This window comes from Salvelinus alpinus, chromosome 1 (assembly GCF_045679555.1).
Source record: "Salvelinus alpinus chromosome 1, SLU_Salpinus.1, whole genome shotgun sequence".
NCBI classification, from domain to species: domain Eukaryota; kingdom Metazoa; phylum Chordata; class Actinopteri; order Salmoniformes; family Salmonidae; genus Salvelinus; species Salvelinus alpinus.
The window spans coordinates 117200250-117225699 of record NC_092086.1 but is presented as its reverse complement, the minus strand read 5'-3'; the positions used below and the strand labels follow the sequence as shown (position 1 = coordinate 117225699).

General features: G+C 45.5%; 1 protein-coding gene across 3 annotated transcripts in view; it reads left to right on the top strand.

Annotated features, from left to right (window-relative positions):
• palm2akap2 (PALM2 and AKAP2 fusion) overlaps positions 1 to 25450 on the top strand; it is a 240811-nt gene that overhangs the window by 157717 nt on the left and 57644 nt on the right. Inside the window, exon 1 of one of the 3 annotated variants that reach the window (XM_071342768.1) lies at positions 25239 to 25444. The exons of the other annotated variants lie outside the window; for them this stretch is intronic. Within the exon in view, the coding sequence (XP_071198869.1) occupies positions 25337 to 25444 (108 nt within the window). The 5' untranslated portion in view covers positions 25239 to 25336. Of the gene's footprint in view, positions 1 to 25238; positions 25445 to 25450 lie in introns of those variants that run through there. 3 annotated transcript variants of the gene reach the window in all.

Below are 25450 nucleotides of genomic sequence, written 5' to 3'. Positions count from 1 at the left end.
TAATGACACTGTGGAGAGACAGGGTAATGACACTGTGGAGAGACAGGGTAATGATACTGTGGAGAGACAGGGTAATGATACTGTGGAGAGACAGGGTAATGATACTGTGGAGAGACAGGGTAATGATACTGTGGAGAGACAGGGTAATGATACTGTGGAGAGACAGGGTAATGATACTGTGGAAAGACAGGGTAATGATACTGTGGAGAGACAGGGTAATGATACTGTGGAGAGACAGGGTAATGATACTGTGGAGAGACAGGGTAATGATACTGTGGAGAGACAGGGTAATGATACTGTGGAGAGACAGGGTAATGACACTGTGGAGAGACAGGGTAATGATACTGTGGAGAGACAGGGTAATGATACTGTGGAGAGACAGGGTAATGATACTGTGGAGAGACAGGGTAATGATACTGTGGAGAGACAGGGTAATGATACTGTGGAGAGACAGGGTAATGATACTGTGGAGAGACAGGGTAATGACACTGTGGAGAGACAGGGTAATGATACTGTGGAGAGACAGGGTAATGATACTGTGGAGAGACAGGGTAATGATACTGTGGAGAGACATGGTGATGATACTGTGGAGAGACAGGGTAATGATACTGTGGAGACAGGGTAATGATACTGTGGAGAGACAGGGCAATGATACTGTGGAGAGACAGGATAATGATACTGTGGAGAGACAGGGTAATGATACTGTGGAGAGACAGGGTAATGATACTCTGGAGAGACAGGGTAATGATACTGTGGAGAGACAGGGTAATGATACTGTGGAGAGACAGGGTAATGACACTGTGGAGAGACAGGGTAATGATACTGTGGAGAGACAGGGTAATGATACTGTGGAGAGACAGGGTAATGATACTGTGGAGAGACAGGGTAATGATACTGTGGAGAGACAGGGTAATGATACTGTGGAGACAGGGTAATGATACTGTGGAGAGACAGGGTAATGATACTGTGGAGAGACAGGGTAATGATACTGTGGAGAGACAGGGTAATGATACTGTGGAGAGACAGGGTAATGATACTGTGGACAGACAGGGTAATGATACTGTGGAGAGACAGGGTAATGATACTGTGGAGAGACAGGGTAATGATACTGTCAAACTCTGTGGTATTATAGAAATACTACTCTATCACCATTCAGTTAAATGTGTTGTAATACAGTAGAACAGAGTCTATCACCATGGTAATGATAATGTGTTGTAATACAGTAGAACAGAGTCTATCACCATGGTAATGTTAATGTATTGTAATACAGTAGAACAGAGTCTATCACCATGGTAATGATAATGTGTTGTAGATACAGTAGTAACAGAGTACTATGGCGAGCCAGGGTAATGATACTGTCGAACTCTGTAGTACTAGTAGAAACACGAGTCTATCACCATGGTCAATGATAATGTGTTGTAATACAGTAGAACAGAGTCTATCACCATGGTAATGATAATGTGTTGTAATACAGTAGAACAGAGTCTATCACCATGGTAATGATAATGTGTTGTAATACAGTAGAACAGAGTCTATCACCATGGTAATGATAATGTGTTGTAATACAGTAGAACAGAGTCTATCACCATGGTAATGTTAATGTATTGTAATACAGTAGAACAGAGTCTATCACCATGGTAATGATAATGTGTTGTAATACAGTAGAACAGAGTCTATCACCATGGTAATGATAATGTGTTGTAATACAGTAGAACAGAGTCTATCACCATGGTAATGATAATGTGTTGTAATACAGTAGACACAGAGTCTATCACCATGGTAATGATAATGTGTTGTAATACAGTAGAACAGAGTCTATCACCATGGTAATGATAATGTGTTGTAATACAGTAGGCACAGAGTCTATCACCATGGTAATGATAATGTGTTGTAATACAGTAGACACAGAGTCTATCACCATGGTAATGATAATGTGTTGTAATACAGTAGAACAGAGTCTATCACCATGGTAATGATAATGTGTTGTAATACAGTAGGCAAGAGTCTATCACCATGGTAATGATAATGTGTTGTAATACAGTAGAACAGAGTCTATCACCATGGTAATGATAATGTGTTGTAATACAGTAGGCAAGAGTCTATCACCATGGTAATGATAATGTGTTGTAATACAGTAGAACAGAGTCTATCACCATGGTAATGATAATGTGTTGTAATACAGTAGAACAGAGTCTATCACCATGGTAATGATAATGTGTTGTAATACAGTAGAACAGAGTCTATCACCATGGTAATGTTAATGTATTGTAATACAGTAGAACAGAGTCTATCACCATGGTAATGATAATGTGTTGTAATACAGTAGAACAGAGTCTATCACCATGGTAATGATAATGTGTTGTAATACAGTAGAACAGAGTCTATCACCATGGTAATGATAATGTGTTGTAATACAGTAGAACAGAGTCTATCACCATGGTAATGATAATGTGTTGTAATACAGTAGAACAGAGTCTATCACCATGGTAATGATAATGTGTTGTAATACAGTAGGCAAGAGTCTATCACCATGGTAATGATAATGTGTTGTAATACAGTAGAACAGAGTCTATCACCATGGTAATGATAATGTGTTGTAATACAGTAGAACAGAGTCTATCACCATGGTAATGATAATGTGTTGTAATACAGTAGGCAAGAGTCTATCACCATGGTAATGATAATGTGTTGTAATACAGTAGAACAGAGTCTATCACCATGGTAATGATAATGTGTTGTAATACAGTAGGCAAGAGTCTATCACCATGGTAATGATAATGTGTTGTAATACAGTAGAACAGAGTCTATCACCATGGTAATGATAATGTGTTGTAATACAGTAGAACAGAGTCTATCACCATGGTAATGATAATGTGTTGTAATACAGTAGAACAGAGTCTATCACCATGGTAATGATAATGTGTTGTAATACAGTAGAACAGAGTCTATCACCATGGTAATGATAATGTGTTGTAATACAGTAGAACAGAGTCTGATCACCATGGTAATTGTTGCAGTCAAATTCAAATGTTCATTATTTATTGTTTTGTTCCATGTAAAAAAATATATATAATTGAATATAATTATACATTTGCATAATGTATTATGGAGTTCTGATTGAACTGATGTTCTTGTTTTCACTTATGGTTATCATAGGTATTTAAAAGCATTTTTGGAGCCTTTCCTGGACACACCCCTTTGTTCCCATGTCTCCTTCCCTTTAACTATTTAGGTTTATGGCAGTATGGGTCAACAGGTATTAGGTTTATGGCAGTATGGGTCAACTAGGCCTCAGGTATTAGGTTTATGGCAGTATGGGTCAACAGGTATTAGGTTTATGGCAGTATGGGTCAACTAGGCCTCAGGTATTAGGTTTATGGCAGTATGGGTCAACAGGTATTAGGTTTATGGCAGTATGGGTCAACAGGTATTAGGTTTATGGCAGTATGGGTCAACAGGTATTAGGTTTATGGCAGTATGGGTCAACAGGTATTAGGTTTATGGCAGTATGGGTCAACAGGTATTAGGTTTATGGCAGTATGGGTCAACAGGTATTAGGTTTATGGCAGTATGGGTCAACAGGTATTAGGTTTATGGCAGTATGGGTCAACAGGCCTCAGGGTCAACAGGCCTCAGGTATTAGGTTTATGGCAGTATGGGTCAACAGGCCTCAGGGTCAACAGGCCTCAGGTATTAGGTTTATGGCAGTATGGGTCAACTAGGCCTCAGGTATTAGGTTTATGGCAGTATGGGTCAACAGGCCTCAGGTATTAGGTTTATGGCAGTATGGGTCAGCTAGGCCTCGGGTATTAGGTTTATGGCAGTATGGGTCAGCTAGGCCTCAGGTATTAGGTTTATGGCAGTATGGGTCAACTAGGCCTCAGGTATTAGGTTTATGGCAGTATGGGTCAACTAGGCCTCAGGTATTAGGTTTATGGCAGTATGGGTCAACAGGCCTCAGGTATTAGGTTTATGGCAGTATGGGTCAACAGGCTTCATGTATTAGGTTTATGGCAGTATGGGTCAACAGGCCTCAGGTGTTAGGTTTATGGCAGTATGCGTCAACAGGCCTCAGGTATTAGGTTTATGGCAGTATGGGTCAACAGGCCTCAGGTATTAGGTTTATGGCAGTATGGGTCAACAGGCCTCAGGTGTTAGGTGTTAGGTTTATGGCAGTATGGGTCAACAGGCCTCAGGTGTTAGGTTTATGGCAGTATGGGTCAACAGGCCTCAGGTATTAGGTTTATGGCAGTATGGGTCAGCTAGGCATCGGGTATTAGGTTTATGGCAGTATGGGTCAACAGTTCTCAGGTATTAGGTTTATGGCAGTATGGGTCAACAGTTCTCAGGTATTAGGTTTATGGCAGTATGGGTCAACTAGGCCTCAGGTATTAGGTTTATGGCAGTATGGGTCAACAGGCCTCGGGTATTAGGTTTATGGCAGTATGGGTCAACTGGACCTCAGGTATTAGGTTTATGGCAGTATGGGTCAACTGGACCTCAGGTTTGGCGATACTTTACAGTTTTGTTTTCCGCTATGCTACGCTAATACTTGGAACTAAGAAAGCTGCTGTTAGACTATAACTTTTCGTTACCGTTTAAATCTGATCTCGTTAACGTTGATTATCGATGGAATACAGCCTTTGTTTGGAAAAATTAATGTTAGTTTTTACACAATCTGAGTTTTGGATTCTCTGTTCGCTTCGGAAGCGTGTCTGACGGCAACATCACATACCTGTGGCCTCAAGTCTAGAATTGGATTACGGATTGCCTCTATAGTAATGGGAATGGTCTCTCCCCTTCTATGTAGGTAACATTCATTTAATTTTTTTTACCTTTATTTAACTAGTCAAGTCAGTTAAGAACAAATTCTTATTTACAATGACGGCCTACCGGGGAACAGTGGGTTAACTGCCTTGTTCAGGGGCAGAACGATAGATTTGTATCTTGTCAGCTCGGGGGATTCGATCTAGCAACCTTTTGGTTACTGGCCCAACGCTCCAACCACTAGGCTACCTGCCACCCTATGGCCAGATGATGATATTGTCTGTGTCCCTTGACCCTACATAGTGCACTACGTTTCACCATGGCCCAGTAGTGCACTATGTAGGGAATAGGGTTCTATAGGGTTCTGGTCTAAAGTAGTGCACTACATAGGGAATAGGGTTCCATAGGGCTCTGGTCTAAAGTAGTGCACTATATAGGGAATAGGGTTCTATAGGGTTCTGGTCTAAAGTAGTGCACTATATAGGGAATAGGGTTCCATAGGGTTCTGGTCTAAAGTAGTGCACTACATAGGGAATAGGGTTCCATAGGGCTCTGGTCTAAAGTAGTGCACGATAATAGGGAATAGGGTTCCATAGGGTTCTGGTCTAAAGTAGTGCACTATTTAGGAAATAGGGTGCCATTTGTCCTCTGCATGAGGCAGTGTGCTGTCCTGTGATCCAGATATAAAGCCTTCAGGAAATGACATTGTAGAAATCAATAGTCTGTTTCCCAGGACAGGACAGAGCCCATGTGGATGGCACAGTTCCATTTTGATTGGCCAAATACCTTCCACATTTACTCAGACCAGGATGTTATGCAATACCTTGCTTCAATAAACCGAAAGTATTTTGTACGGGATTAGAATTGTTACTCATTCTCTAAGCACACAGTTAGTAATCTACTCAGTTGACAGGTGTTTCTGACAGGATGGTAATGGCTATAGGAAGGTGTCTGATGGCTTACTGCTTCCTCTCACTGTAACAGGATGAGCCATCCCTTTAAACCTGGTAACAGGAGGAACTATCCCTTTAAACCTAGTAAAATGATGAGCCATCCCTTTAAACCTGGTAACAGGAGGAACTATCCCTTTAAACCTGGTAACAGGAGGAACTATCCCTTTAAACCTGGTAACAGGAGGAACTATCCCTTTAAACCTAGTAAAATGATGAGCCATCCCTTTAAACCTGGTAACAGGAGGAACTATCCCTTTAAACCTGGTAACAGGAGGAGCCATCCCTTTAAACCTGGTAACAGGAGGAACTATCCCTTTAAACCTGGTAACAGGAGGAGCCATCCCTTTAAACCTGGTAACAGGAGGAACTATCCCTTTAAACCTGGTAACAGGAGGAGCCATCCCTTTAAACCTGGTAACAGGAGTAGAAGCCATCCCTTTAAACCTAGTATCTCTGTCAGTCAGTTCAATTGTCCTTCAAACCTGAGCTTCCTTTCCTCTCCAGTTGTCTGGGGATGAGATGAGGATGTGCGGGGTGAGGTGGCGGACGGGGATGACGGGGATTGAGGGGGGAGGTGAGGATAAGGGCTCAGGGTCAACAGTGGACCGGAACACGGCTATCTTTTATGTCTTCCTGCAAACCTCACCATGCTCTTCTCAGAAAACATGTTATGTAATCCCTATTGTCCTAATGTGACTGTTGAAGGCAAGAGGAGAGGGACAGGAGGGTTGAGGCTAGGTGAAGGTGGAGCAGAAGTGCTTTCAAATACTACATGAAATCATTTAAAATACTTGATCTGTTCTTGATTGAGTGTGTCTGGCATAATGGACCAATAAAATATTCCCAAAACTGCTAAAAACCTGCCCATCTGCCACTACTGGCAGGCTAGAGCAAACAATCAAAGTATTTGAAAGATTTTTAATAGTATTTGAACCCAGGTCTGGTTAGGAGGGCTGTAAGACTGGAAGAACCCAGGTCTGGTTAGGAGGGCTGTAAGACTGGTAGAACCCAGGTCTGGTTAGGAGGGCTGTAAGACTGGAAGAACCCAGGTCTGGTTAGGAGGGCAGTAAGACTGGAAGAACCCAGGTCTGGTTAGGAGGGCTGTAAGACTGGAAGAACCCAGGTCTGGTTAGGAGGGCTGTAAGACTGGTAGAACCCAGGTCTGGTTAGGAGGGCTGTAAGACTGGAAGAACCCAGGTCTGGTTAGGAGGGCTGTAAGACTGGTAGAACCCAGGTCTGGTTAGGAGGGCTGTAAGACTGGAAGAACCCAGGTCTGGTTAGGAGGGCTGTAAGACTGGAAGAACCCAGGTCTGGTTAGGAGGGCTGTAAGACTGGAAGAACCCAGGTCTGGTTAGGAGAGCTGTAACACTGGAAGAACCCAGGTCTGGTTAGGAGGGCTGTAAGACTGGAAGAACCCAGGTCTGGTTAGGAGGGCTGTAAGACTGGAAGAACCCAGGTCTGGTTAGGAGGGCAGTAAGACTGGTAGAACCCAGGTCTGGTTAGGAGGGCTGTAAGACTGGTAGAACCCAGGTCTGGTTAGGAGGGCTGTAAGACTGGAAGAACCCAGGTCTGGTTAGGAGGGCTGTAAGACTGGAAGAACCCAGGTCTGGTTAGGAGGGCTGTAAGACTGGTAGAACCCAGGTCTGGTTAGGAGGGCTGTAAGACTGGAAGAACCCAGGTCTGGTTAGGAGGGCTGTAAGACTGGAAGAACCCGGTTCTGGTTAGGAGGGCAGTAAGACTGGTAGAACCCAGGTCTGGTTAGGAGGGCTGTAAGACTGGAAGAACCCAGGTCTGGTTAGGAGGGCAGTAAGACTGGAAGAACCCAGGTCTGGTTAGGAGGGCAGTAAGACTGGTAGAACCCAGGTCTGGTTAGGAGGGCTGTAAGACTGGAAGAACCCAGGTCTGGTTAGGAGGGCAGTAAGACTGGAAGAACCCAGGTCTGGTTAGGAGGGCTGTAAGACTGGAAGAACCCAGGTCTGGTTAGGAGGGCTGTAAGACTGGAAGAACCCAGGTCTGGTTAGGAGGGCTGTAAGACTGGAAGAACCCAGGTCTGGTTAGGAGGGCTGTAAGACTGGAAGAACCCAGGTCTGGTTAGGAGGGCAGTAAGACTGGAAGATCCCAGGTCTGGTTAGGAGGGCTGTAAGACTGGTAGAACCCAGGTCTGGTTAGGAGGGCTGTAAGACTGGTAGAACCCAGGTCTGGTTAGGAGGGCTGTAAGACTGGAAGATCCCAGGTCTGGTTAGGAGGGCTGTAAGACTGGTAGAACCCAGGTCTGGTTAGGAGGGCTGTAAGACTGGAAGAACCTAGGTCTGGTTAGGAGGGCAGTAAGACTGGTAGAACCCAGGTCTGGTTAGGAGGGCAGTAAGACTGGTAGAACCCAGGTCTGGTTAGGAGGGCTGTAAGACTGGAAGAACCCAGGTCTGGTTAGGAGGGCTGTAAGACTGGTAGAACCCAGGTCTGGTTAGGAAGGCTGTAAGACTGGAAGAACCCAGGTCTGGTTAGGAGGGCAGTAAGACTGGAAGAACCCAGGTCTGGTTAGGAGGGCTGTAAGACTGGTAGAACCCAGGTCTGGTTAGGAGGGCTGTAAGACTGGAAGAACCCAGGTCTGGTTAGGAGGGCAGTAAGACTGGAAGAACCCAGGTCTGGTTAGGAGGGCTGTAAGACTGGTAGAACCCAGGTCTGGTTAGGAGGGCTGTAAGACTGATAGAACCCAGGTCTGGTTAGGAGGGCTGTAAGACTGGTAGAACCCAGGTCTGGTTAGGAGGGCTGTAAGACTGGTAGAACCCAGGTCTGGTTAGGAGGGCTGTAAGACTGGTAGAACCCAGGTCTGGTTAGGAGAGCTGTAAGACTGGAAGAACCCAGGTCTGGTTAGGAGGGCTGTAAGACTGGAAGAACCCAGGTCTGGTTAGGAGGGCTGTAAGACTGGAAGAACCCAGGTCTGGTTAGGAGGGCTGTAAGACTGGAAGAACCCAGGTCTGGTTAGGAGGGCTGTACGACTGGTAGAACCCAGGTCTGGTTAGGAGGGCTGTAAGACTGGAAGAACCCAGGTCTGGTTAGGAGGGCTGTAAGACTGGTAGAACCCAGGTCTGGTTAGGAGGGCTGTAAGACTGGAAGAACCCAGGTCTGGTTAGGAGGGCTGTAAGACTGGAGGAACCCAGGTCTGGTTAGGAGGGCAGTAAGACTGGAAGAACCCGGTTCTGGTTAGGAGGGCTGTAAGACTGGTAGAACCCAGGTCTGGTTAGGAGGGCAGTAAGACTGGAAGAACCCAGGTCTGGTTAGGAGGGCTGTAAGACTGGAAGAACCCAGGTCTGGTTAGGAGGGCTGTAAGACTGGAAGAACCCAGGTCTGGTTAGGAGGGCTGTAAGACTGGTAGAACCCAGGTCTGGTTAGGAGGGCAGTAAGACTGGAAGAACCCAGGTCTGGTTAGGAGGGCAGTAAGACTGGAAGAACCCAGGTCTGGTTAGGAGGGCTGTAAGACTGGAAGAACCCAGGTCTGGTTAGGAGGGCTGTAAGACTGGTAGAACCCAGGTCTGGTTAGGAGGGCAGTAAGACTGGAAGAACCCAGGTCTGGTTAGGAGGGCAGTAAGACTGGAAGAACCCAGGTCTGGTTAGGAGGGCTGTAAGACTGGAGGAACCCAGGTCTGGTTAGGAGGGCTGTAAGACTGGAAGAACCCAGGTCTGGTTAGGAGGGCTGTAAGACTGGAAGAACCCAGGTCTGGTTAGGAGGGCTGTAAGACTGGAAGAACCCAGGTCTGGTTAGGAGGGCTGTAAGACTGGAAGAACCCAGGTCTGGTTAGGAGGGCTGTAAGACTGGTAGAACCCAGGTCTGGTTAGGAGGGCTGTAAGACTGGTAGAACCCAGGTCTGGTTAGGAGGGCTGTAAGACTGGAAGAACCCAGGTCTGGTTAGGAGGGCTGTAAGACTGGTAGAACCCAGGTCTGGTTAGGAGGGCAGTAAGACTGGAAGAACCCAGGTCTGGTTAGGAGGGCTGTAAGACTGGAAGAACCCAGGTCTGGTTAGGAGGGCTGTAAGACTGGTAGAACCCAGGTCTGGTTAGGAGGGCAGTAAGACTGGAAGAACCCAGGTCTGGTTAGGAGGGCTGTAAGACTGGAAGAACCCAGGTCTGGTTAGGAGGGCTGTAAGACTGGAAGAACCCAGGTCTGGTTAGGAGGGCTATAAGACTGGTAGAACCCAGGTCTGGTTAGGAGGGCTGTAAGACTGGAAGAACCCAGGTCTGGTTAGGAGGGCTGTAAGACTGGAAGAACCCAGGTCTGGTTAGGAGGGCTGTAAGACTGGAAGAACCCAGGTCTGGTTAGGAGGGCAGTAAGACTGGTAGAAGTCAGTAGGATGTGATCTTGAATGGTTTGAGGTGTTAAACAGTGGTGGAAAACAGACTAATGTCATTGTTGTGTCACTTGTTCAGTTGATGGCCATCTGTGGCTGGTTCTAGGAAGAAAATGTGTTACTGGTGATTGTGACGGAGCCCGAGGCGTGCTGGTGTCTGTCTGTGGCTTCATCTGATACGAGACGGCCTCTTACTTAGCCATAGAATTAGAACGAGTAGAACGGACGTCCCCATTGAGGTCAATTATGTCATTATGAGTGGACTAGCGGCCATTTTGAATGTCCCCATAGGAGCAAATTCTATTTCTGTAATCTTAGCCAATCGTCACTGTTATGCTCAAACTCCATATGTTACTATGGATGTCAATTGTATTCTCTTTATAATCTGAAGGTAACTATATTGTCAATTGTATTCTCTTTATAATCTGAAGGTAACTATATTGTCAATTGTATCCTCTATATAATCTGGAGGTAACTATATTGTCAATTGTATTCTCTTTATAATCTGAAGGTAACTATATTGTCAATTGTATTCTCTATATAATCTGGAGGTAACTATATTGTCAATTGTATTCTCTATATAATCTGGAGGTAACTATATTGTCAATTGTATTCTCTTTATAATCTGAAGGTAACTATATTGTCAATTGTATTCTCTATATAATCTGGAGGTAACTATATTGTCAATTGTATTCTCTTTATAATCTGAAGGTAACTATATTGTCAATTGTATCCTGTTTATAATCTGGAGGTAACTGTACCGTCATTTTTTGAATCTGTATATTGCTGGTATACTGTACATCCCACTAGAATGCTGTTTCAGCCAATTAGCATCCAAGATTCAAACTACCCGTTTTATAAAAGATAACTGGGTGATCTTTGTTTAACCGGAGTGTCTGATGTCCCATCTCTCTGTGTGGCTCAGTGTGATTCACAGTGTTAAAAACAGCATCAGTTAGTCATATGTTTATAGACCAGACAGAGCAGCTGGGAAGACAGGACAGCAGAATGGAGATTTGGGGTGGATCCCATTATTTTTGATCAGAGCTCTATCGGCCCTAAACTTAGTAGTGCACTACATAGGGAATAGGGTTCCATAGGGCTCTGGTCTAAAGTAGTGCACTACATAGGGAATAGGGTTCCATAGGGCTCTGGTCTAAAGTAGTGCACTATATATAGGGAATAGGGTTCCATAGGGCTCTGGTCTAAAGTAGTGCACTACATAGGGAATAGGGTTCCATAGGGCTCTGGTCTAAAGTAGTGCACTATATATAGGGAATAGGGTTCTATAGGGCTCTGGTCTAAAGTAGTGCACTATATATAGGGAATAGGGTTCCATAGGGCTCTGGTCTAAAGTAGTGCACTATATATAGGGAATAGGGTTCTATAGGGCTCTGGTCTAAAGTAGTGCACTATATATAGGGAATAGGGTTCCATAGGGCTCTGGTCTAAAGTAGTGCACTATATATAGGGAATAGGGTTCCATAGGGTTCTGGTCTAAAGTAGTGTACTATATAAGGAATAGGGTTCCATAGGGCTCTGGTCTAAAGTAGTGCACTATATATAGGGAATAGGGTTCCATAGGGCTCTGGTCTAAAGTAGTGCACTATATATAGGGAATAGGGTTCCATACGGCTCTGGTGTAAAGTAAAAAAAAGGGCAGTCAGTGTTATGTTGACTCACAGACAATCAGTGTTATGTTGACTCACAGACAGTCATAGTGTTATGTTGACTCACAGACAGTCATAGTGTTATGTTGACTCACAGACAGTCAGTGTTATGTTGACTCACAGACACACTCCAACACTCAGACATCATTTACAGATAGCCAGGGGAACACTCCAACACTCAGACATCATTTACAGATAGCCAGGGGAACACTCCAACACTCAGACATCATTTACAGATAGCCAGGGGCACACTCCAACACTCAGACATCATTTACAGATAGCCGGGGGCACACTCCAATACTCAGACATCATTACAGATAGCCAGGGGCACACTCCAACATCATTTACAGATAGCCAGGGGCACACTCCAATACTCAGACATCATTTACAGATAGCCAGGGGCACACTCCAATACTCAGACATTATTTACAGATAGCCAGGGGCACACTCCAACACTCAGACATCATTACAGATAGCCAGGGGAACACTCCAACACTCAGACATCATTACAGATAGCCAGGGGAACACTCCAATACTCAGACATCATTTACAGATAGCCAGGGGCACACTCCAACACTCAGACATCATTTACAGATAGCCAGGGGAACACTCCAATACTCAGACATCATTTACAGATAGCCAGGGGCACACTCCAACACTCAGACATCATTTACAGATAGCCAGGGGCACACTCCAATACTCAGACATCATTTACAGATAGCCAGGGGCACACTCCAACACTCAGACATCATTTACAGATAGCCAGGGGCACACTAAAATACTCAGACATCATTTACAGATAGCCAGGGGCACACTCCAACACTCAGACATCATTTACAGATAGCCAGGGGAACACTCCAACACTCAGACATCATTTACAGATAGCCAGGGGCACACTCCAACACTCAGACATCATTTACAGATAGCCAGGGGAACACTCCAACACTCAGACATCATTTACAGATAGCCAGGGGCACACTCCAATACTCAGACATCATTACAGATAGCCAGGGGCAACACTCCAACACTCAGACATCATTTACAGATAGCCAGGGGAACACTCCAACACTCAGACATCATTTACAGATAGCCAGGGGCACACTCCAATACTCAGACATCATTACAGATAGCCAGGGGCAACACTCCAACACTCAGACATCATTTACAGATAGCCAGGGGAACACTCCAACACTCAGACATCATTTACAGATAGCCAGGGGCACACTCCAATACTCAGACATCATTTACAGATAGCCAGGGGCACACTCCAATACTCAGACATTATTTACAGATAGCCAGGGGCACACTCCAACACTCAGACATCATTACAGATAGCCAGGGGAACACTCCAACACTCAGACATCATTACAGATAGCCAGGGGAACACTCCAATACTCAGACATCATTACAGATAGCCAGGGGAACACTCCAACACTCAGACATCATTTACAGATAGCCAGGGGCACACTCCAACACTCAGACATCATTACAGATAGCCAGGGGAACACTCCAACACTCAGACATCATTTACAGATAGCCAGGGGCACACTCCAACACTCAGACATCATTTACAGATAGCCAGGGGCAACACTCCAACACTCAGACATCATTTACAGATAGCCAGGGGAACACTCCAACACTCAGACATCATTTACAGATAGCCAGGGGCACACTCCAACACTCAGACATCATTACAGATAGCCAGGGGAACACTCCAACACTCAGACATAATTTACAGATAGCCAGGGGCAACACTCCAACACTCAGACATCATTTACAGATAGCCAGGGGCAACACTCCAACACTCAGACATCATTTACAGATAGCCAGGGGCAACACTCCAACACTCAGACATCATTTACAGATAGCCAGGGGCAACACTCCAACACTCAGACATCATTTACAGATAGCCAGGGGCACACTCCAACACTCAGACATCATTTACAGATAGCCAGGGGCAACACTCCAACACTCAGACATCATTTACAGATAGCCAGGGGTACACTCCAACACTCAGACATCATTTACAGATAGCCAGGGGCAACACTCCAATACTCAGACATCATTTACAGATAGCCAGGGGCAACACTCCAATACTCAGACATCATTTACAGATAGCCAGGGGCACACTCCAACACTCAGACATCATTACAGATAGCCAGGGGCAACACTCCAATACTCAGACATCATTTACAGATAGCCAGGGGAACACTCCAACACTCAGACATCATTTACAGATAGCCAGGGGAACACTCCAACACTCAGACATCATTTACAGATAGCCAGGGGAACACTCCAATACTCAGACATCATTTACAGATAGCCAGGGGAACACTCCAATACTCAGACATCATTACAGATAGCCAGGGGCACACTCCAACACTCAGACATCATTTACAGATAGCCAGGGGAACACTCCAACACTCAGACATCATTACAGATAGCCAGGGGCAACACTCCAATACTCAGACATCATTACAGATAGCCAGGGGTACACTCCAATACTCAGACATCATTACAGATAGCCAGGGGCACACTCCAACACTCAGACATCATTACAGATAGCCAGGGGCAACACTCCAACACTCAGACATATTTTACAGATAGCCAGGGGAACACTCCAACACTCAGACATCATTACAGATAGCCAGGGGCAACACTCCAATACTCAGACATCATTACAGATAGCCAGGGGAACACTCCAACACTCAGACATCATTACAGATAGCCAGGGGCAACACTCCAACACTCAGACATCATTACAGATAGCCAGGGGCAACACTCCAACACTCAGACATCATTTACAGATAGCCAGGGGAACACTCCAACACTCAGACATCATTACAGATAGCCAGGGGCAACACTCCAACACTCAGACATCATTACAGATAGCCAGGGGAACACTCCAATACTCAGACATCATTTACAGATAGCCAGGGGAACACTCCAATACTCAGACATCATTACAGATAGCCAGGGGCACACTCCAACACTCTTCCAGATCAGAGGTAGTAGGGATGACCAGGGATGTTTTCTTGATACGTGTGTGAATTGGACCATTTTCCTGTCCTGTAAAGCAATTAAAATGTAACGAGTACTTTTGGGTGTCAGTGAAAAAGTATGGAGTAAAATGTACATTGTTTTCTTTAGGAATGTAGTAAAGTAAAAGTAAAAGTAGTCAAAAATATACATAGTAATGTAAAGTCAACTACTGTGATTATTATTATTTGACCATGCTGGTCATCTATGAACATTTGAACATCTTGGCCTTGTTCTGTTATAATCTCCACCCGGCACAGCCAGAAGAGGACTGGCCCACCCCTCATAGCCTGGTTCCTCTCTAGGTTTCTTCCTAGGTTCTGGCCTTTCTAGGGTGTTTTTCCTAGCCACCGTGCTTCTACACCTGCATTGCTAGCTGTTTGGGGTTTTAGGCTGGGTTTCTGTACAGCACTTTGAGATATCAGCTGATGTACGAAGGGCTATATAAATACATTTGATTTGATTTGATTTAAAGCACAGTAACTACTTAAGTACATGACCATAGCATGCGTATTTATAAAATCCTCTTAGGCCTCACTCCCCCCCCCCCCCCACCCCCCCCCCCCTCCTATCTGAGATATCTACTGCAGCCCTCATCCTCCACATACAACACCCGTTCTGCCAGTCACATTCTGTTAAAGGTCCCCAAAGCACACACATCCCTGGGTCGCTCGTCTTTTCAGTTTACTGCAGCTAGTGACTGGAACGAGCTGCAACAAACACTTAAACTGGACAGTTTTATCTCCATCTCTTCATTCAAAGACTCAATCATGGACACTCTTACTGACAGTTGTGGCTGCTTTGCGTGATGTATTGTTGTCTCTACCTTCTTGCCCTTTGTGTTGTTGTCTGTGTCCAATAATGTTTGTACCATGTTGTGCTGCTGCCATGCTATGTTGTTGTCTTAGGTCTCTCTTTATGTAGTGTTGTGTTGTCTCTCTTGTCATGATGTGTGTTTTGTCCTATATTTATATATATATTATTTATCCCAGGCTCCCGTCCCCGCAGGAGGCCTTTTGCTTTTTGGTAGACTGTCATTGTAAATAAGAATTTGTTCTTAACTGACTTGCCTAGTTAAATAACGGTTAAATAAAAATAAATAAATCGGAACTGCATGCCAAATGGCACCCTATTCCATATATAGTCCACTACTTTTGATCAAAGTAGTGTACTATATAGGAAATAGTATGCTATTTGGGACACAGTCCATATCAACCTGCTATGCTCCAGGTTTGTTGAGAGAGAGTTGTTCAATCAAACCTCGGTTTGAGTGTTAGTATCTAAACTTGCGTCTTCTGCTTTCGTGTCAAATCAAATCAAGTTTATTTTATATAGCCCTTCGTACATCAGCTAATATCTCTCTATCATCAGTGTCCATTGGAGCGGTTTCTCCTCTCCCGGTGTCTCAGGATTGTTCTGGTTAGATGGATATTATTTACATGTTCTTTCCATTGTGTATCACTATAGGGAGTGTGTGGAAGGTGAGGGGACTCTCTCTGTCATCAGTGTCAGAGTACAGAGAAAGTGATCGTCACATGACTGCATAAAAGTTTAAGGCTGGGTCCAAGTTGACAAGTTAATCCCTATATAGTGCACTACTTTAGACCAGAGCCCTATGGAACCCTATTCCCTATATAGTGCACTACTTTAGTCCAGAGCCCTATGGAACCCTATTCCCTATATAGTGCACTACTTTAGACCAGAGCCCTATGGAACCCTATTCCCTATATAGTGCACTACTTTAGACCAGAGCCAATAAGGAATAGGGTGCCATTTAGACCAGATTCTCAATGTAAACAAGGGGATGGGGAAGGGAACGCCTAGTACTATTGTTTAAGTACTCAAAGGACTGTTTCAGATGTAACAGGTTTTACAGTCATGTTCTTAATGGTGTTTATTAGTAACTGGAATAAGTAGTTTCATAAATGTGTGAAGTGCAGCATCTGGTTGCTCCTCATTACACACCACGGACCAACAGATATTCTTCAAATCAACAACATAGGAATCACTAGAAAATGTATTGTATGTCCTCTTATACACTATATTAGACCCAGCCTTTGGAACTTTGGTTTTCCTAGATATGGCTGCTATATTGTGATCACTACATCTAATGGATTTGGATACTGTTTTAAAGCAAATTTCTGCTGCGTTAGTAAATATGTGATCAATACATGTTGATGATTTCATTCCTGTGCTGTTTGTAACTACCCTGGTAGGTTGACTGATAACCTGAACCAGGTTGAAGGCACTAGTTACTGTTTGAAGCTTTTTCCTGAGTGGGCAGCTTGATGAAAGCCAGTCAATATTTAAATCACCCCAGAAAATATACCTCTCTGTTGATATCACATACATTATCAAGCATACTGACTGTTAGCACTTGGTGGTCTATAGCAGCTTCCCACCAGAATGGGCTTTAGGTGAGGCAGATGAACCTGTAGCCATATTACTTCAACAGTATTTAACATGAGATCCTCTCTAAGCTTTACAGGAATGTGGTTCTGAATATAATTTGAATATAATTTCTGTCTTTTCTGTCGATGTTATAACCATGTATTGCTACCACTGTATCATCAAAGGTATTATCTTAGTGAGTTTCAGAGATTGTCAGAATATGAATGTCGACTGTTACTATGTACAGTGCATTCGGAAAGTATTCAGACTCTTTGCTATGAGACTCAATATTGAACTCAGGTGCATCCTGTTTCCATTGATCATCCTTGAGATGTTTCTACAACTTGATTGGAGTCCATCTGTGGTAATTTCAATTGATTGGACATGAATTGGAAAGGCACACACCTGTCTATATAAGGTCCCACAGTTGACAGTGTATGTCAGAGCAAAAACCAAGCCAGGAGGTTGAAGGAATTGTCCATAGAGCTCCGAGACAGGATTGTGTCGAGGTACAGATCTGGGGAAGTGTACCAAAACATTTCTGCAGCATTGAAGGTCCCCAAGAACACAGTGGCCTCCATCAGGAAGAAGTTTGGAACCACCAAGACTTTTCCTAGAGCTGGCCACCCGGCCAAACTGAGGGAGAGGGCCTTGGTCAGGGAGGTGACCAAGAACCCGATGCTCACTCTGACAGAGCTCGAGAGTTCCTCTGTGGAGATGGGAGAACCTTCCAGAAGGACAACCATCTCTGCAGCACTCCACCAATCAGGCCTTTATGGTAGAGTCGCCAGACGTAAGCCACTCTTCAGTAAAAGGCACTTCACAGCCCACTTGAAGTTTGCCAAAAGGCACCTAAACATTCTCTGGTCTGATGAAACCAAGATTCAATTTTTTGGACTGAATGCCAAGGGTCATGTGAAGCATGGTTGTGGCAGCATCATGCTGTGGGAATATATATAGGATTACTGGAGAACCATAACTCAATACCAGTAGGATTACTGGAGAACCACACATCAATACCAGTAGGATTACCGGAGAACCATACATAAATACCAGTAGGATTACTGGATGGACTAAAAAACAAACAAAATGTAACTATTGTAAAATAGATTGTGTCCGTAAAATGCATATAATATAGTATGTATAAACTGGAAGTATTTATTTTTATTTGACCTTTATTTAAGAACAAATTCTTATTTACAATGACAGCCTAGGAACAGTGGGTTAACTGCCTTGTTCAGGGGCAGAACGACAGATTTTTACCTTGTCAGCTCAGGGATTTGATCTTGCAACCTTTCAGTTACTAGTCCAACGCTCTAACCACTAGGCTACCTGCCTCCTCTACACTCTAACCACTAGACTACCTGCCACCTCTACACTCTAACCACTAGGTTACCTGCCACCTCTACACTCTAACCACTAGGCTACCTGCCACCTCTACACTCTAACCACTAGGCTACCTGCCGCCTCTACACTCTAACCACAAGGCTACCTGCCGCCTCTACACTCTAACCACTAGACTACCTGCCACCTCTACACTCTAACCACTAGGCTTCCTGCCGCCTCTACACTCTAACCACTAGGCTACCTGTCACCTCTACACTCTAACCACTAGGCTACCTGCCACCTCTACACTCTAACCACTAGGCTACCTGCCACCTCTACACTCTAACCACTAGACTACCTGCCACCTCTACACTCTAACCACTAGACTACCTGCCGCCTCTACACTCTAACCACTAGGCTACCTGCCACCTCTACACTCTAACCACTAGGCTACCTGCCACCTCTACACTCTAACCACTAGGCTACCTGCCACCTCTACACTCTAACCACTAGGCTACCTGCCACCTCTACACTCTAACCACTAGGCTACCTGCCACCTCTACACTCTAACCACTAGGCTACCTGCCACCTCTACACTCTAACCACTAGGCTACCTGCCACCTCTACACTCTAACCACTAGGCTACCTGCCACCTCTACACTCTAACCACTAGGCTACCTGCCACCTCTACACTCTAACCACTAGGCTACCTGCCACCTCTACACTCTAACCACTAGGCTACATGCCACCTCTACACTCTAACCACTAGGCTACCTGCCACCTCTACACTCTAACCACTAGGCTACCTGCCACCTCTACACTCTAACCACTAGGCTACCCTGCCCCCCTCTACACTCTAACCACTAGAGTACCTGCCACCTCTACACTCTAACCACTAGGCTATCTGCCACCTCTACACTCTAACCACTAGGCTATCTGCCACCTCTACACTCTAACCACTAGGCTACCTGCCACCTCTACACTCTAACCACTAGGCTACCTGCCACCTCTACACTCTAACCACTAGACTACCTGTCGCCTCTACACTCTAACCACTAGACTACCTGCCACCACTACACTCTAACCACTAGACTACCTGCCACCTCTACACTCTAACCACTAGGCTACCTGCCACCTCTACACTCTAACCACTAGACTACCTGCCACCTCTACACTCTAACCACTAGGCTACCTGCCACCTCGACACGCTAACCACTAGGCTACCTGCCACCTCTACACTCTAACCACTAGGCTACCTGCCACCTCTACACTCTAACCACTAGACTACCTGTCGCCTCTACACTCTAACCACTAGACTACCTGCCACCTCTACACTCTAACCACTAGACTACCTGCCACCTCTACACTCTAACCACTAGGCTACCTGCCACCTCGACACGCTAACCACTAGGCTACCTGCCACCTCGACACGCTGACCACTAGGCAACCTGCCACCTCTACACTCTAACCACTAGGCTACCTGCCACCTCGACACGCTAACCACTAGGCTACCTGCCACCTCGACACGCTAACCACTAGGCTACCTGCCGCCTCTACACTCTAACCACTAGGCTACCTGCCGCCTCTACACTCTAACATGGCTACGTTTCATGTTGGTGGTGTGATGTATGCTGGCTACGTTTCATGTTGGTGGTGTGACGTATGCTGGCTACGTTTCATGTTGGTGGTGTGACGTATGCTGGCTACGTTTCATGTTGGTGGTGTGACGTATCCTGGCTACGTTTCATGTTGGTGGTGTGACGTATGCTGGCTACGTTTCATGTTGGTGGTGTGACGTATGCTGGCTACGTTTCATGTTGATGGTGTGACGTATGCTGGCTACGTTTCATGTTGATGGTGTGACGTATGCTGGCTACGTTTCATGTTGGTGGTGTGACGTATGCTGGCTACGTTTCATGTTGGTGGTGTGACGTATGCTGGCTACGTTTCATGTTGGTGGTGTGACGTATGCTGGCTACGTTTCATGTTGGTGGTGTGACGTATGCTGGCTACGTTTCATGTTGATGGTGTGACGTATGCTGGCTACGTTTCATGTTGGTGGTGTGACGTATCCTGGCTACGTTTCATGTTGGTGGTGTGACGTATGCTGGCTACGTTTCATGTTGGTGGTGTGACGTATGCTGGCTACGTTTCATGTTGATGGTGTGACGTATCCTGGCTACGTTTCATGTTGGTGGTGTGACGTTTGCTGGCTACGTTTCATGTTGATGGTGTGACGTATGCCGGCTAGGTTTCATGTTGATGGTGTGACGTATGCTGGCTACGTTTCATGTTGGTGGTGTGACGTATGCTGGCTACGTTTCATGTTGATGGTGTGACGTATGCTGGCTACGTTTCATGTTGGTGGTGTGACGTATGCTGGCTACGTTTCATGTTGATGGTGTGACGTATCCTGGCTACGTTTCATGTTGGTGGTGTGACGTATGCTGCATGGCCAGTAAGGATGTGGGATGAAGAGGGTTTGACTACAGAGCTCAGTAATAACCAGTTGGATTGAGAGAAGGTCAACTGTCTGGTCACACGCTATGGAAACCCGGTGTAATTGCTGGTTAGGAGATCATAGATAATCACACTACACACAAACACACACACACACACACACACACACACACACACACACACACACACACACACACACACACACACACACACACACACACACACACACACACACACACACACACACACACACACACACACACACACACAAACACACGACTAACACCAGACTAAAGGCTGTTCTTAGGCACGACCACAAACCCCAGAGGTGCCTTATTGCTGTTATAAACTGGTTACCAATGTAATTAGAGCAGTGAAAATAAATGTTTTGTCATACCCGTGGTATATGGTCTGATATACCACGGCTCTCAGCCAATCAGGGTTCAGGGATCAAACCACCCAGTTTATAAAGGCCATTATATAATATGATATAGTTAATCATCTCCCTCTCATTACTGGAGCAAGAATTACAGCAGAATACAATCATTATAGCCTGCCGTGTATTCCTTATAGCAATGTTGTGTGTGTGTGTGTGTGTGTGTGTGTGTGTGTGTGTGTGTGTGTGTGTGTGTGTGTGTGTGTGTGTGTGTGTGTGTGTGTGTGTGTGTGTGTGTGTGTGTGTGTGTGTGTGTGTGTGTGTGTGTGTGTTTGTGTGTTTGTGTGTGTGTGTGTGTGTGTGTGTGTGTGTGTGTGTGTGTGCGTGGTCCCAAAGGGCTCTGAAACGACGTATTTAACTTCTCTCTTCTATTGAGTCTTAACAGTGAAGAATCCTGGGAAACTAGAACACACAGGAGACACACTATTATTATCCACTGAGGAACTCCTCTTCTTATACTGAACAAAAATATAAACACAACCATTTCAAAGATTTAACTGAGATACAGTTCATATGAGGACATCAGTCAATTTAAATAAATGAATTAAGCCCTTAATCTATAGATTTCACATGACTGGACAGGGGTGCAGCCATAGGTGGGCCTGGGAAGGCATAGGCCCACCCATTTGGCAGCCAGGCCAACCCCCACTTGGGAGACAGGCCCAGCCAATCAGAATGAGTTTTCCCCACAAAAGGGATTTATTACAGACAGAAATTCCTCAGCGACCCCCCCCCCCCACAGACGATCCCACAGGTGAATAAGCCAGATGTGGAAGTCCTGGGCTGGCGTGATTATACGTGGTCTGCTTTGGGAGTACGGTTGGACGTACTGCCAAATTCTCTAAAAACAACGTTGGAGGCAGTTTATTGTAGAGAAATGAAAAGTAAATTCTCTGCCAACAACTCGGGTGGACATTCTTGCAGTCAAGCATGCCAATTGCACTCTCCCTTAAAACTTGAGACATCTGTGGCATTGTGTTGTGTGACAAAACTGCACATTTTAGAGAGGCATTTAATTGTCCCAAGCAGAAGGTGCACCTGTGTAATGATCATGCTGTTTAATCAGATTATTGATATGCCACACCTGTCAGGTGGATGGATTATCTTGGCAAAGGAGAAATGCTTACTAACAGGGATATAAACAAATTTGTGCACAACATTTTAGAGAAATAAGCTTTTTGTACGTAATGGAACATTACAGGGATCTTTAATTTCAGCTCCTGAAACATGGGACCAACACTTTACATGTTTTGTTTATTTATTTTGTCCAGTGATCCCTCCCACAAACACAGCTCCCTCCCCCTCTCCTGCCCCTCCCCCTCTCCTGTCCCTCCCACAAACACAGCTCCCTCCACCTCTCCTGCCCCTCCATCTCTCCTGCCCCTCCCCCTCCACCTCTCCTGCCCCTCCCCCTCTCATGTCCCTCCCCCTCTCCTGCCCCTCCCCCTCTCCTGCCCCTCCCCCTCTCCTGCCCCTCCCCCTCTCCTGCCCCTCCACCTCTCCTGCCCCTCCACCTCTCCTGCCCCTCCACCTCTCCTGCCCCTCTACCTCTCTTGCCCCTCCACCTCTCCTGCCCCTCCACCTCTCCTGCCCCTCTACCTCCCTCCCTCCACCTCTCCTGCCCCTCCACCTCTCCTGCCCCTCTACCTCCCTCCCTCCACAACCCTAAAGCTTGATCCGTCCCAGGTGGTAGACAGCAGCAGACATAGCAAAATCATACAGCATCTACAAAGCATAGCACTGTGGGGTAGTCGACACAGTATAATCAGGGGATGGTCACAGTATAATCTGTGTGTTTGTAGTCAACACAGTATAATCTGTGTAATGGTAGTCAACACAGTATAATCTGTGGATAGTCACAGTATAATCTGTGTGTTGGTAGTCAACACAGTATAATCTGTGTGTTGGTAGTCAACACAGTATATTCAGTGGATAGTCACAGTATAATCTGTGTGTTGGTAGTCAACACAGTATAATCTGTGTGTTGGTAGTCAACACAGTATAATCTGTTTGTTGGTAGTCAACACAGTATAATCTGTGTAATGGTAGTCAACACAGTATAATCTGTTTGTTGGTAGTCAACACAGTATAATCTGTTTGTGGTAGTCAACACAGTATAATCTGTTTGTTGGTAGTCAACACAGTATAATCTGTTTGTTGGTAGTCAACACAGTATAATCTGTTTGTTGGTAGTCAACACAGTATAATCTGTGTGTTGGTAGTCAACACAGTCAACACAGTATAATCTGTTTGTCGGTAGTCAACACAGTATAAAGCAGTGTAACTATTTAAAAGCCCTTTAAAGCAGTGTAACTATTTAAAAGCAGTGTAACTATTTAAAAGCCCTTTAAAGCAGTGTAACTATTTAAAAGCAGTGTAACTATTTAAAAGCCCTTTAAAGCAGTGTAACTATTTAAAAGCCCTTTAAAGCAGTGTAACTATTTAAAAGCCCTTTAAAGCAGTGTAACTATTTAAAAGCCCTTTAAAGCAGAGTAACTATTTAAAAGCCCTTTAAAGCAGCGTAACTATTTAAAAGCCATTTAAAGCAGTGTAACTATTTAAAAGCAGTGTAACTATTTAAAAGCCCTTTAAAGCAGTGTAACTATTTAAAAGCCCTTTAAAGCAGTGTAACTATTTAAAAATCCATTTAAAGCAGTAATTAGTCACTGAAGCGTGTGTTTTAACATAGCAACTAACTGAAGCTATTGTTGTTCTGCTAACTAACAGGAAGTGTGTGATTCTGTAACCATGGATGTCGCTGCCCCACCCTACCGCTGTGAGACACACATCCTCTGCTGAGACAGACACGTTGTTTCTCAGTGCTTCAATATGAGTTAAACATAGAATACAAGTGTCCCTGTTCTCTAGCATAGCAGAGGGGTGGAGGGAAAGGGAAGATGCAGCTTATAGATATCTAAGGCAGTGAAAGTGAAGCTGTAACTCTGTGAATACACACCCCGCCCCTACCTAGTCAATGGACACCATATTGGAGAGGGAGGAGGAAGAGGAAGAGGAAGAGGAAGAGGAAGAGGAAAGGAGAGGAGAGGAGAGGAGAGGAGAGGAGAGGAGAGGAGAGGAGAGGAGAGGAGAGGAGAGGAGAGGACTAAGGCTTTGGTTACTGACCTCATGAACCAGCCAGCACAACACTGATAAACAAACACACCTTGCCTGTCTGATACCATGGAGCCCAGTTGACATCTGTATATACAGCAGTTTATTTAAACAGCAGTCAAAGTATTTTGGCCATAGGAGTGGCAGAACTCTAAGGAAAGCCCAGGATGCTTTCCTAGTGGCAGGGGGAAATGTCTTTGAGTTGACTGTCCTAGCCCAAAACGTCCCCTCCCCCTTCCTCCTTATTTGGGGCTCATGCCTCATGTGTGAGCTCTCAGACTGTGACAGTGTGCCCAGCGCGGGCCTGCTAGGAGAGAGGGAGGGGAGAGAAGGGAGGAGGGAGGAGGGCAAGAAGGAGGGAGGAGGAGAGAGAAGGAGGGAGGAGGGAAGGGAGAGAAGGAGAGAAGGAGGGGGAGAAGGAGGGGGAGGGAAGGAGGGGGAGGGAGAGAAGGAGGGAAGGAGGGAAGGACGGAGAGAAGGAGGGAAAGAGTGGGAGGGAGGGAGAGAAGGAGGGAAAGAGGGGGAGGGAGGGAAGGACGGAGAGAAGGAGGGAAGGATGGAGAGAAGGAGGGAAACAGGGGGAGGGAGGGAGGGAGGGGGAGGGAGGGAGAGAAGCAGGGAAGGAGGGGGAGGGAGGGAAAGAGGGGGAGGGAGAGAAGGAGAGGGAGGGGAAGGGAGGGGGAAAGAGGGGTGTATTTGGGGTGTGGGAGTGGAGTGCTGCTTCACTCGTCTATACAGAGGAGGGTTTTGTGTGTGGAGGGGTTTCTGGAGAGAGAGAGAGAAGAGAGGGAACACACTCCCTTTTTTAGCCAGACCCTCTGCCTCTCTCTCTGCCCGCCCATGACATCACAGCCTGAAGAGAGGCACGGCCAGGGGAGGAATGTGACGGGGAGAGAAGTCGAAGAAGGAGAGGAAAAGGTTCTGGGAGAGAGGAAACGGATAGACAGGGTAAGT